Below are 13,534 nucleotides of genomic sequence, written 5' to 3'. Positions count from 1 at the left end.
ATGATTGCAGGTTTGCATAAATGACAGCCTCCTCTCTTGTGCTTAAATATCACTCGTGCTTGTCACAGTGACATAGCAGCGAGGCTTGTAATCACGGCCTGCATCTGCCTCAGTGGGTGGCCTTGAAATTAAATATTTCCACACTGAGCCATTCAGGTTTTACACATAACCTTTTGGAATCAGCAAAAATGTAGCTGTTCTTTTCTTTGCTGCTCACTGGATATTTTCTTGTTTCTTGCTTACAGATGGTTGTGTGTGAAAATCTCAACAGATCAGCAGCTTCTGAAATACTCAGACCAACAGTTGTGCCATGTTCAAAGTCAGGGAAATCACCTTATTTCTTCATTCTGCTGCTCAGTTTGAATTTCATCCGGTCAAGTTGACCATGTCTACATGCCTACATGAGTTGCTGCCTCGTGATTGGCTGCATATCAAGCCAGGTCAAGATGACCTGTGTTAATGAACATTTGAACAGGTGCACTATTGAAGAAGCTGGTGAATGTAGATGCAGCTATAAAATGCAAGATTTGGTTTAAATATCATGAACACAGCTGAAAATGAGCAGATACAGTATGTTTTTCAATACAAAAGTAAAATATTGTTAAATTTGATCTGCTAAGAATGTTGCATAGACAAGCTTGCATGTGTAAAGGACAAAATATTACACACACACACACATATATATATGTGTGTGTGTGTGTGTGTGTGTGTATGTATCTAAAATCTGAAAGTCAGTTTTTAAAAATTTGTTTTCTAAAAATACACATTGCTAATGTTTTGTGCTGGAATTTTTGAAAATGGCATTCATTCAAAAACATTTTAAGTTTAATTGTCTTAGACACATTTGCCTTACTTAATTTTAAAACGTTTTCTCTTGGTGTTATCTTTTATTTAAAAAGGTAATAAAATATTGCGTTCTTTATTGAGTCCTCTTAGTATTGTATGGTTTGAATATACTGAGCAGCAGCTGCAGCAGTGTGAAGGTCATCTTGCCCAAAGCGGCTTGCTATGCCTGCATCCTGCCCACATATCGGTCAATTTAGCAACTGCGCATGCGTGAGGCCTGTTGCGACCCTCCTGTCCAGTAGGTGGCGCTACCGGTAGGTTCCTGTAGGTGTCAGCTCCGCTACATGTGTCATTGACATCAACAGAGGGTAAGTGATTTCTGCATGACTTTCTTTTATTGTATTTTAATACATCTACTTTTAGGGTTGTACTTAAAAAATTAGGCAGATGTCTCATTTGTGAAATGTTTGTGTGTACGAAAACGGCGGCGAGTTAGCCGCTCTAGGCTAACGTTACTGATAGCATAATTCTTATTAGCCTAGCTTGCGTTGCTTGTGTGTATGGCTGCTAGCCTCTTGGAAAAAAAAACAAAAACTCAGCACCCTTGTTTCACTTGCAGCACAATGAGGCTGACCGCTCTGCTGTCGATGGCAGCCAGGGTCATTGTGCCCAAAGATTACCGTTACGGCACCAACAGGCCGTGGACAGACGCTGCTAAAAGGTTAAATCCACCGGGGAAGAGGAGGAGGAAGGTGTTTGTTGAGCCGATAGCGCCAGAGGAGTGGTCTGTGCTCAAAGGGGACACGGTGAGAAAACATCTTTTGGGACACAGCTGTCAAGCTTTCATCTGACTCATATTGCGCAAATATTTTTCTTTATATTGATAGGTTTAAATTGTCTAATGTTCACGGTTTGGTGTAAAGCTTTCCAAACTTTCACTCCACAATTAAGTGCTAATAGAAAAGCACAATATAAGAAGCAGTCCACTCACCATTTATATTCCCCCGTTGTTCTAAAACCAAGAAGAAACACAGCGCTTTGCAATACATAGTAGAAAAAAAAAAACTATACAAGGCAACAGATAATGAGGATAATATAAAAATTAAGTCCAGTATGTGTTCATGTGATTTATCTGTATGTTGATAAAGTTTTAATCTGTAATACAGCTAATGCTAATAATGTTGTAATTACTTTGGTGTAGCCACAACTGATAGAGTCAGGAGAAGTAACATACATCTGTTGTAAACATGAAAACTAATTTAGGAAAATTCAGTCAGTGAATTGGTAAAATATTTTCTGGCCAAACCAGCAAAAGTGGTACAGTAACAAATAAGTATATTCATTTTATTTAAAGTGGTAAATTTCCTACATAGAGTTTAAATGTTTACTTTCAATTGCTCAGGTTGAGATTCTGAAAGGCAATGACAAGGGAAAGCAGGGGAAAGTTATCCAAGTCTTCAGACGCAGAAACTGGGTCATCCTGGAGGGACTGAACACAGTAAGGAAGTGTTGTTTTTTTTTATTTGTTTATTGAGAAATTAATATGCGCATTATAGATTTTGCTGTTGAAATGTAAGTTACATGCCTTTTATTGAGTGAGCATTGTGTAAGTGTTGGGAGAAGATGTATTCCTACAAAAAAGTTTCAGCATACACTTGAACTGTCCTGGACATGATTACATTACAGATTTTTTCATTTCCCCCAAAATTAAATTAGCTGTTCCATTTCTTTTTTAGCTCTTTTAAAAATGCTTCATACTTATCTCGTTGCTCCACCAGGTGGAGCCAGATGTCTGGGATGTGGGTGGTCAGGGTGTAGCTGCAGACAAAGCGCACCATTGAAAGCCTTTTGGCCTTAATCTGTTTGCATTTTGTGCCTTTTAAATGGGAGAACTGTGAATTTTTTTTTCCCATCGCAGCATCACAGGTATATTGGAAAAACTGCAGATTACCGTGGGACGTACATTGCCAGTGAGGCTCCCATCCTGGTCCGTGATGTTGCCCTCATTGACCCCTCAGACAGGTATGCTGAACTCTGCCTCAGTCCTAACATCTGTTGCTATGCTTATGCAGAACCTTAAAATAGATGGACCATGGGTTAGCTCTCAGTCTTAGTTTGGCAAATAACAAAAAACAAATAAAAAAATAGTTAATTTTTGTAACTGTAAGTGTTAAAACTTACAGCTGTAATAGATTTTAACATAAGATTTTCTAGTGAAAAAACAGCAATCTGTAATCTCTGTGCATCTGTACAATTTTCTTTTCCTTTACAGCACCATTAAAATAATTGTGATAACACAGCAATCTAAAGTCAAAAAATAGTTCACCTTTTTTTTCTTTCCTTTTCCATTTAAATGCTCCTGCTCTTTGGCATCTTTCCAGACCAGTTTTAACTTGCTGATCTCGATCTTACAGGAAACCCACTGAGGTCGAGTGGAGGTTCACAGAAGAGGGTGATAGAGTCCGAGTGTCACTCAGGACGGGGAGAATCATCCCGAAACCAGTTGTGGAGCGACGAGATGGCATTGTGCCGCAGCAGTGGAAAGGTAAGGGTCTGTGTGTGTGTGTGTGTGTGTGTGAATTTCAGTAGCCATTTTATTTCAGGGGTTTGTTAGAGTCGTCACATTAAGACCAGCTGTTGTTTATTTTTCCGCCTGTTCAGACCTCTGTTTTTAAGTGATCCAGTTCGACTGTTTTGAAGTAGAAGAAATATTTCTTTCTAAACTTGAACGCACATAGGGAGGGCTGTTTTTGCTAGTGCAGAACCAGTACACTATTTATTTCAAGTTCTTCTTGCGTGAAACTAAAAGTTTTCTGTTTGTCCAACAAAGTGATAGAAGTGTCTGATGATTGAAAAAATAGTTGGTGTCAATTGAAACGATGCATTCTGCTTTCACAGATGGACCTAAAGATACCAGTCCCGAAGATGCTCTTGAAAAGACATACATACCATCTCTGAAAACCCTGGAGGAGGAGGTCATGGAGAAACTCGGTATCCAGGAGAACAGGAGGCACCGAACGTCCTACTGGTACTGACCAGACAAATCAGAGACGCTTAGCCTCCCCTTTGTGCTGACCAGTTTTCACAGGAACTCTGGACATACCTTGTTCTGGAGTTGAGCAGAAGGTCAGGTCAAACAGAGACTGTGAAGATACCAAGTGGAGGCTGTACGGACTCTTAACAAACTGCTGCACCATGAAAATGATTAAGAAAACAATATGAGGAAGTGAAGTCAGACTGCAGTTCACTTAGGTGTCACTTTGTTTCTTTATAGTGTTGTGAATAAATGTCAGACTAAAGTGTTTGCATTTTCATGTGGAAAATCACAATCACGGGGTGCAAAGTTTAAAGATTTCATACAAAAAAAACCCCAATGATCCTTGTTGCCCATCTTAAGTTTGTGTCAAACTTGTTTGAATACAAACCTATGAGGTAATAATATTGGTGTTTAAGACACGCTCCCTCGTGTGACTAAAAATTAGTTTATGCAGATTTTCAACAGTCAAAGCTAATGATTAGCCAATCGGCATCATGGGTGGGACAACTGATGTTGTCAAGCTCAAATGAAGGATGAGTGATAACAGAAGCACAGACAGTAGAAAGGGAATTCTTGCAGCAATTTACTGAAACATGTAAACATACATGAAAATGCAGTACATAAGACACAGTTTGTATAATTCTAACAAGCTCGAGTCAATGTTTGGTGCGACTTCCTTTATTCTTCAACACAGCCTGTTCTCCAGACTTCTTGAAGGACATTCAAAGCTCTTCTTTGGGTGTTGGCTGCCTTTTGTTCTGCTCTCTGTCAAAATGATCCCACACATCTTCAGTAATTTGGGGGTCCGGATTCCAGGGGAGGCCGAACCACGACTGATAGCGAAAGTTTATCTATCCAGCTATGCTTTTGCTGCATTGGGTTTGTGTTTGGGTCCCTTTAGACAGTCACTGTTGTCCTGCTCTTCTGACGTCCTCCATACACATTGATTTGAACCAAAACTTTTCATTTCCTAAGACCTGTTGCCATTTATTTTTGGTCCAGTTCTTGTGTAAGTTGACATACCTTTTCTTTTTTTGCCGTTTCCCTTCTATCTGGTGAGGCTTCAGTGAACAATAGATTGATAAACTGAATGGCCAAGAGGTAAGTTGTTTATATGTACAGACCACAATAGTTGGATCCCTTGAGTCAGATGCCTTTTTATCCTTGAATGATTCATAGGTCAGTGTTAAGTAGCTCAACAACCAAAAAAAACACTTCTCTGAAAATAATTAGATACAAGGACTGAACTGAAAATGAGGGAAAATCAGCCAATGTTCAAAGAAAAACATTGAAAGACCTTTGGAAAGCCTGGAGAACTGTTTCTCAAGACCACTTTTAAAAATGTCAAGAAAATCTGGCTACCTAAAAGAAGAAACAATGGGCAGTTGAAGCACTTTTCTCTGCTCCCCTCTTACACGATTATGCTGACATGGCTACAGAACATAAAATCACATAAAACCAGGAACTTTGATTCTCTTGGTTGAGCGATTGGGTTGAGAAAATCCCCTCCTTCATGGAAATGGCTAAAATCATCACCAGAACATTTGGCACTGGTGCAAATTTCTATTATTTGCCAATAAAAATCTTTGAAACTTCTTAAATGGTTATTAATGCTCTTGACTATATCATAGAAAGAATAATATAAATGGAAACCAAAGCAGCTTATTGTAAGAAACACATTTTCTGCCACTGCTAAATCATCTGGCTCTGACTGTAGAATCATTATCAGACTGGAGATGGAAACGCAAACCTTTTGCTGTTAGAAGCACAAAACATTAGGTAGATAATTAGTATCTGAAGCTTATTTATCATTTCAATTAAAAAGTGTTACATAAGCTTGAACAGGAGCCTTGCATTAGGAGACCAGCAGTGCTCGTTCGCAGCAGGCTTCATACATACAGTCTAATGTCAGAGAAGCGACAGTACTCTGGCTTTTGGCAGCATTAATAACGGTGGTGGTTACAGTCTGCTTGGATGATTCGTGAGGCTGAAAATAGCCATATTATTTTACAGAAGCCCAGACACAGAGCTCTCCAAAACTGAAAACCTTCAGACAAATGAGTCTGTCTTTCCAAAGTGTCTGGGCAACCATGTGGAGAAAGAAATGGCTCGTCAGGAGCCAACATGGACTGGGTAGTCTCAACAAAGTCCTCACTCACCTCATTTGACATTTTATGCACTGGCACTGTGTCACACCTGCGTTGTGTAGCACTTTTTCATGTTTCAATTACCTCATTCGCGAACAACTGTAGAAACTGACAAAGGCAGAAAAAAAGCTTTGAAACATCTATTACAGGGCTGCAGGAAGGTAAAAAACACCTTACATTTATCACTTTACCAGTCTGTAAATCTATCCTTCTTTTGCATTAGACATCCCAGTTTCTTCACTACTTACCTATCAATATACTGGTTAAATTACCCCAATTGTGCTTAATCACATACACATGGTTTTAATTTGGTTATTTGTGATGTGGTTTAAGATGTTTAGCTATTTTTTTCTTCCTTAACCTCTCAGCTTATTACTGCATAAGATTTGCTTCTTGCTGCAATGCTTTAACTGTAAGCTTAATTTGTTTATTACTAAAGCATTTCAGGCCCAACTGCCCAGAAGGAGCAAAAACTTCATAGTACGTTGTTTTCTTAGCTACACTTTACACTTAGTACTTTCAAGATTAGGCTCAAAACTTTACTTTTTCAATTGGCAAATTAATGATGATTCATTTAAGAAATAATGACACACTGTTCTCACCTTCATAAGCTGCTTTTATAGGTTTAAAGTATTGGTGTCGGCAATACTTGGTATCGGATCAATATCAAAATCTGCAGTATCACACAGCACTAAATTTGGCTGCCCATCATTGCCCCTGGTTGCTTTTCCTGTTAAAAGGAAGTTTTTCCTTCCCACTGTCGCCAAGTGCTTGCTCATAGGAGTGCGTTTCATTGTTGGGGTTTCCTTCTAATATTCTTGGGAATTTACCTTATACTATAAAGTGCTTTGAGTCAACTGTTGTTGTGAATTGGCGCTATATACGTTTAATTATTTGAACTGAATTGAAACGGCTTGTTTCAGACACTACATGAACTGAAGTGTTGCACCAAGATTATTTTGAGCTGTGAATCATGCAGTGGTGCTCTCCAAGAGTCCAAGAGGAAAAATATGGAGCTGGAATATATGATAATAGAATAATAGGCCCCATTAAAAGAGCAGTCAGCCCAAACAAAAACAGTTACTTCAGTAAAAAATATCTTAGCATTGCTATAAATATCCAGAATTATCCTTATGAATAAAATCAGCTCTAGTTTTATCTCTGATATATAAGTTTGGCAGCTTATGAAGCAAACGCAGTCTCTTTTTCCCCACTGGTTAACCGCACATATTGATTTACTAAAAGACCAACTCGACTTGCTTCCAGATCTCCAGCTGGCGAAGCAACTAGCGTCACTGCCAGGCATTGAAACAAAAAAAACTGATGTGTCACAGATAATATAATTGCATCAAAATTTCACAGTGGCTCTCCATACCCTAATTTTTGGTCAGTGCAGTCAACATCATGCAGAAAGCATGGCAAGTTGATGGTTTGGCCAGTTTGCGGGATGAGTGCAGCAGTTTTCCCAGACTCGTCCCTCCTGAACCGGTTTGCCTCTGCCGCTCTGCATCCAAGAGGGAATAAAAGCAGCCAGTCAGCGGAAACTGGGTTTTGAGGTTTTGCCTTTATGGGAGGAAAAATGATTCAAAGGCTCGTCGTCTTTCCTGTCATTTCATGAGTGTTGTACGGATTTTGCTCTGCAACTGCAGCAAGGTGAAGTAGAACCTTTATGCTGCTCCATTTGTCTGAACATTTTCCATTTACACTCACAAAAGCACAATTTTATGGCAGTCTTAACTTCTGCAGGGGAGTTTTTTTTATGTCCATCTTATAATTTGTGGTAAATTGACAGCTATGCTGGCAACCCAGTTAAATGAAACCACTTGACATGACTCAAGAAGAATTAAAACTACTTTAAATAAACTGCATGGTGGGCTCTGTGTTTTAGCTGAGTCACCCTTGCTGCTGAGCAACTTAAACTAATTAGTCCCACCTGGTGGTGCAGGCTGTATAAGAAAGAGTCATGTTCACCATCAGAGGCGTTACTGTTTGGCAGTCTAACAGGTCAGATTACATTAAAAGTGTCCAAAATGTGTCTTAATCTTATAGACGCTGTAGCAATCGGGCACAAGCTGGTTAAAAATTTGTTTCCCAGAAAGATTTGTAACAGCTCAAACATCTGAAGACACTTTAAAACTAAATTTGAGTGCTGCTCCTGACTCAGTTGATGATCTAAGCTCAGCTACAATGTAATGATAGTGTCTAATTACAGGCTGGTTGTTTGAAGGCTGCTGGAAAATGTTAACGTTAGCTTGTATGCAGGTCTGAGGCATGGCACACATGCATGTTTAACTATGTTTGGTCTAATTTAGCTGGCTCCCAGTGGATTTTTGTGCATGAACTCAATATGTCACAATTAAGAGATGAAAAAGTCGGCAAAACACAGCTCTTCCTTCTCGTCTTGGGCTTTAATTTTCTCATCCATGCTTTGCTTTTAAGTTGTTAGGTTCATGTTAGCTGGGTCATTTAAATGCCGACCTGTAGTTCACAGAAAAAGCAACTGCATATGTTTTATTTAGATAGCAAAACAGCATCTCAGCACATTCAACATGTTCTAGGAAATGTTCCTGCAGTTAAACGTATTTCATCTATGCAGAGATGCCAGTTAAAATGTTTAAAGGTAATCTAAAGTAAACATCCCCCTCCAAATTCGTGTTGCAAGAAAAAGTTTTTTAGTATATGAGAGCCTAAAGAAATCATTTGTTACCTCTTTAACTCCTTGTCTGAATTCAGTGTAGTCTAAGTGGGAGTGGTGTAGACTGAAGCTCACTCTGTTACTAACATTACATTATTAACCATCTGACGAGGCTCTGGCATCAGTGGTGGAAGAAGTAATTTCATCCTGTTGCTAAGTAAAAGTATCCAATAACAATGCTAACTCCTGCCAGTTTTCAGTGTTTATTGTTATTATTGATATTATTATTATAGGTAGAGAAGAATTGAAATCCTTTTGCTTATTCAGGTGTGGCAAATTTTACTTATATATATGAGGAGGTTTCACATGTATGAGAATGTACATTTTATAAAGTAGTCATTTGTTTTGTGTGTAAAATCTAAAAACTGATGTAGGAAACATAGATATGGACACAAACACACACACACAAAAAGAATAATAACCTTTAAATGTGTCATTTAAATGTTCTAATGCTGTCTAGAAACTGTGCTATTTTGGGCTGTCTCAGACAAAAGAAATCTGATGTGGAAAAAATTGTGGTTATTCCTTTAGTCATGGTTTCAGGACATGAGGTCATGTGAAGAAAGTTTTAGGACTAGAGTGCACCCTTACTGCTTACATGGGGATTAGTAAGGTTAGCAGCAGACAGATACTGCTAATCAAATGCATTTACCATGCAATGCTCAGTCTGAGATCTACATCTCAGACTCTACAGGCCTAGGTTAGCATGTTAATTTTTAAAGTCAATGACAGCACGATTATAAAAAGACTGAAGCCTCTTCCAAGCAGAGTTTAGGTTTGCAAAGTTCCATCTGAACAAACTGCAAGACTTCTGGAACAATATCCTTTGGACAGGTGATATTGAAGTGGAGATGTTTGGGCATAATTCACAGCACCGCATTTGGTTAAAACCAAACAGAATATCACCACAAACCCTTAAACCAAATTCCAAGCACGGTGGTGGAGGCATAATGACGGGCTTGTTTTGCAGGACCTGGGCATCTTGCAGTCATTCAGCTGGCCATGAATTCCTCTGTATACCAAAGTATTTTATAGCCAAATGTGAGGCCACAGCTAACACTTTACCGAAACTGGGTCATGTAACAAGATATTGATTCAAAGCACAGCAGCAAGTCTGCAACAGCTTCAAATCTTCAGGACTGAAAACACATTAAAGCTCTGTTTAGAAACAGCAACCCGATCAATTGAAGATCCACTCCATATTAAATCGAAATAACTTCATGAATATATTTATAAAACAATTGATTTTTTAAATTGATTTTGTTTTCTTCAGCTATTGGTAAGTCCTTGTTTTGAGTATTCATCAATGAACTGCATACTTAAAACTTTGTTACAAGTAATGGCTGTCGAAAACTTAGTGAAATATAAGATTCTTTGCCCACGCCCTGCCTGCATCTTCATTTCATGATTGTGTCACATTTGCCTTGACTCAGAGTGAGTCTCACTGCCTCAGCTCATCCGCAGGTTTGCTGTATGTAGGATGGATTTCAGAACCTTAAGTGCCAAAGTGCTCAATGACAGACACTCATAGGTGTAAGTGTGACTGCTGTCTGTTCTCCGGGCTTTGACATTTCCTTCCCAGACAGTCCCGCTGTTATCTGAGTGTGAGATTCCTCAGGTGTGCAGCATCGACCGCTGCTGCCGAGTCACAGTATGACCACTACAAAGCATCATTCACTCCCGCTGCAGAGTGCACAAGTACGCTCTAACCTTTGCTCCTTTCATGTGTGTGTCTGTTGCATATTTCATTAACAGATGTTGTAGAACGTTGCTGAAAATACAAATTGAGTGCATCAAGCTTTAACTTTTCCACTTTGTCACATTTTACAGACTGAGATGAGCCAGTGCACACCCCACAAATGGCAGGACCAAAGCCTGAATGTGTGGTTCTCAGTGACGTTCGGTCTTTAGTGTTTCTGCTGGTTTGTGCGAAATGAAGAATAGAAAAACAGTTTTTAAATTTACAACATAAAAGCACAATATTAGCTGAAACCTCCTGCAGAACCAGGCTGAAGGAAGTGCAGCCATCTGCTACTTCATGTTAAGGGTGAGGGGATAGAGACAAAATACACACTAATAACTCCTGATTAAATGTAGAGTGATGTATAAACACATAGTGAGTGAAATGAGATGAATGAAGAAGAAATAGTGGATAATGGAAACCCTCAGCAGCTTAGACTTGTTACTAAGATATTGTTCATGGTCACCTGATCCAGCCCTATATGGTCCTCATCCTGGTTTTACAGAATAAGGACCTGAAAGCTGATGGCTCTGCCTCCCATTTAATTTTTTTTAATATTCTAGGAACCACAAGTAAGACAGCATTGTGAGAGTGGAGTGCTGTGTTGAGATGATACAGTACTGTGATCCCTTTAACATAAAATTACCTTTTATGTGAATCTGAAAACAAGAGGAACTAAAATTGTCTCTCTCTCTAGTCTTTCTTTCTTCAGCCATCATTTTGCACTTGTATCACTTACACAACATCATGAATAAGACTGTAACTGTGGACTTTTCAACCTGCCATTAATTTGTTCATTGAAGAAAGGTTTTATTGTTGCTCATTTTTGCCAGAACCTCGATGAGGAATAATCACATTTCAGAGAAGTGCTGCATATTTGGGCCTATGTGGGCTACTTATGACTCATTTATGGCACAGGACACCTGAAATCTGTTCTTTATGGGGAAGGCTAGTCTGAGAAAGCCGAACATGGCCACATTTGGCCTTGAGTAAAGGCCAAATGTGGGCAAATCTTTTTGTTTTATGAATTTATTTATGCATCAATTTCAAATAAAAGTTTCAACTGTAAATAACATACTTTAAAGTGGTAAAAGTGATCTTGTTGTGACCCTTCAGTCATAGCAAAAGCTTCTGGGTTGCATACTGCATTCAGCTTGTTCCATTCAAATCAAGCATGCTCTGCAGATTCAGATTGTAAATGACAGGGCAATGCTCTTGTGCAGGATTTTCTAGACCTCTCTCTCTGCGCCAGAATGCAAAGCTATTCATGATGATTTTAAAAATATACCGCGGGGTGTGACAGATAATGAAGGAGGTGGTACTTTAAATTGTCCCTTATCGTTCTCCGGGATGTGTGACTGTGCTGCAATATCAATACCTGCAGCAGCTTCAGCAGCTCACTCCGGACCGCTGCGCTGACTGCTCTCCCCTCACCCTGGTTCATCCAAGTGACGCTCAGTGAGTTCTCCGCTTCCCTGCAGTAAAAACATGCAGGTCATCTCCTCTCTGCAGGCTTCACTTCATAGCCTATAACATCGGTTTCTTTACTTGTCATCCCTCCCAATCCCCCTTGACAGGCATGCGCCATCTCCATCCCGATTGTTGGGTGAAAAAGTGGGCAGTTCAGGGTTTCATATCTGGCGTCACTTTCTCCCAACTCCCTCCTTTCTCCCCGAGCCTCTGAGTGTGCCGGTCCCAGCCACCGTTTACCTGCGCAGAGCATCCAGAGCCGCTTTTCCCGTGACAGGACAGTCGCACTGCAGCACGCTGACAGGCGCTCACGGAAAACACTCTTTACAGCAAAGAAGTGCAACCTGCATCAGCTGAGATGCTGCTGAGAGTCATCCGGTAGGCTTACACCTTGTCTCTTTCTCTCCCTTAAGGTCGATGGGTCAATGATACGCAGTAGATGATGCGGTTTGGTCTTTCCAAAGTTCTTTTGAATCTCCTGTGTCAGGTTAAATGGACGTATGATTAAAGACAATTATCCTCATTGCCACTTAATTGCGCTGTAGTAATTGATGTTCTCCGAAAGGTCCTGAAATTAATTGTGAACTGCTGTCCCCCACTGTGTTTAAACCGTGTTTCTGTGGAGTCCTGAAAGTATTTTTTACGCATGCACACCTATAAATGTAAAGGAAAGTAAGGATAACGGGCTATTTTAAACGCATTTACTATCAATTTGGACTCATACAAAGCTCCCCTGCCATTCAAAAGCTTTTCCTGGGATTTCACACTCAGTGCTTTTATTTGCCCTGTGGGAACAAAAAGCTGCTTTTTGTTTTAAAATGCTTATTTTAACTCTTCACTCGCTGTGGTCCACCTCAGGTGGAGTTCAGTAATGGACGGGTAGAAAGACAGAGGGCAAATTGAATGATGAAGCAGACTTTTAAGGATTTCTTTCTTCTGTTTGATAGGTTTGTGGCTCTCTGGTCAGATTTGAGCAGATATAGAAAGCACTGGTGTGGTTATGCTGTAATTTCATGACAGAGTAATCATGTTACCATCTTCCAGTGGGATGCCATTGAATTGCTGGACCACAACCCTCTTCAAATCCTGATTTTATATTGATCTCAGCTGCACAGCTTAAAGTTTAGTGACTGTCTTGCACAGCTGCAATTCTCTCATGTGGACAAACTCAGGCAAACATACAACAAGAAAAACCCACAAAAGTGGCCTTCCCCTCTCTACATGTTAAATTGGTCAGTACACAAAAAAATCACAAAGTCAAAACTAGCCACAGTCCCAGCTGGTAAAAATGTGGCTCACAATCTATCAAGAGATCTGACCCAAACTGGAGTGATGAACTTTGCACTAAATATAAGATGAAATGTGAAGCATGGTGGAGAATGGAGGGCCATCTGCTCAAAGTTAGAGCCAGATATGTTGCTGATCCTCCACTGCACCAGTAGGTTGTTCAGCTAAAGCTATAGTTACAGAAGTTATTCTTGTTTTTGTTGTTGTTGTTGAGGATGAGTTTCACTCAGGTGTATAATTAGGTAAATAACAAGCCTTGCTCAGACCTCTGAATCGCTGCTCATGTCAAAATATTCAAAATGAATGAGCAATCCTGGCAATTCAAACTGAATATTAAGCTACTGCATATGACGGAGGACAACACATTTGTG

General features: G+C 39.7%; 2 protein-coding genes across 2 annotated transcripts in view; both read left to right on the top strand.

Annotated features, from left to right (window-relative positions):
• The first annotated feature begins 1,021 nt into the window (after positions 1 to 1,021).
• mrpl24 (mitochondrial ribosomal protein L24) lies at positions 1,022 to 4,088 on the top strand. The gene is made up of 6 exons (XM_085148180.1): positions 1,022 to 1,154; positions 1,406 to 1,592; positions 2,189 to 2,284; positions 2,705 to 2,808; positions 3,201 to 3,331; positions 3,685 to 4,088. The coding sequence occupies exons 2-6, from the start codon at positions 1,410 to 1,412 to the stop codon at positions 3,819 to 3,821; spliced, it is 651 nt and encodes a 216-aa protein (XP_085004306.1). The 5' UTR covers positions 1,022 to 1,154; positions 1,406 to 1,409; the 3' UTR covers positions 3,822 to 4,088.
• Positions 4,089 to 4,220: 132 nt separating this feature from the next.
• LOC146493149 (brevican core protein-like) overlaps positions 4,221 to 13,534 on the top strand; it is a 52,277-nt gene continuing 42,963 nt past the window's right edge. The window contains exon 1 of the mRNA XM_085148176.1: positions 4,221 to 12,254. Within this exon, the coding sequence (XP_085004302.1) occupies positions 12,235 to 12,254 (20 nt within the window). The 5' untranslated portion in view covers positions 4,221 to 12,234. The remainder of the gene's footprint in view (positions 12,255 to 13,534) is intronic.

Source organism: Neolamprologus multifasciatus, chromosome 22 (assembly GCF_963576455.1).
Source record: "Neolamprologus multifasciatus chromosome 22, fNeoMul1.2, whole genome shotgun sequence".
In the NCBI taxonomy this organism is placed as follows: Eukaryota; Metazoa; Chordata; class Actinopteri; order Cichliformes; family Cichlidae; genus Neolamprologus; species Neolamprologus multifasciatus.
The sequence above is the reverse complement of the archived record's forward strand: the minus strand, read 5'-3'. Positions and strand labels throughout refer to the sequence as shown.

Bases quoted from the DNA above. Each gene is read 5' to 3' on its own strand.
- mrpl24 (XM_085148180.1), top strand. From the start codon at position 1,410: ATGAGGCTGACCGCTCTGCTGTCGATGGCAGCCAGGGTCATTGTGCCC. The intron at 2,285-2,704 runs GTAAGGAAGTGT...TTCCCATCGCAG, and splicing joins TCCTGGAGGGACTGAACACA to CATCACAGGTATATTGGAAA. The intron at 3,332-3,684 runs GTAAGGGTCTGT...CTGCTTTCACAG, and splicing joins TGTGCCGCAGCAGTGGAAAG to ATGGACCTAAAGATACCAGT.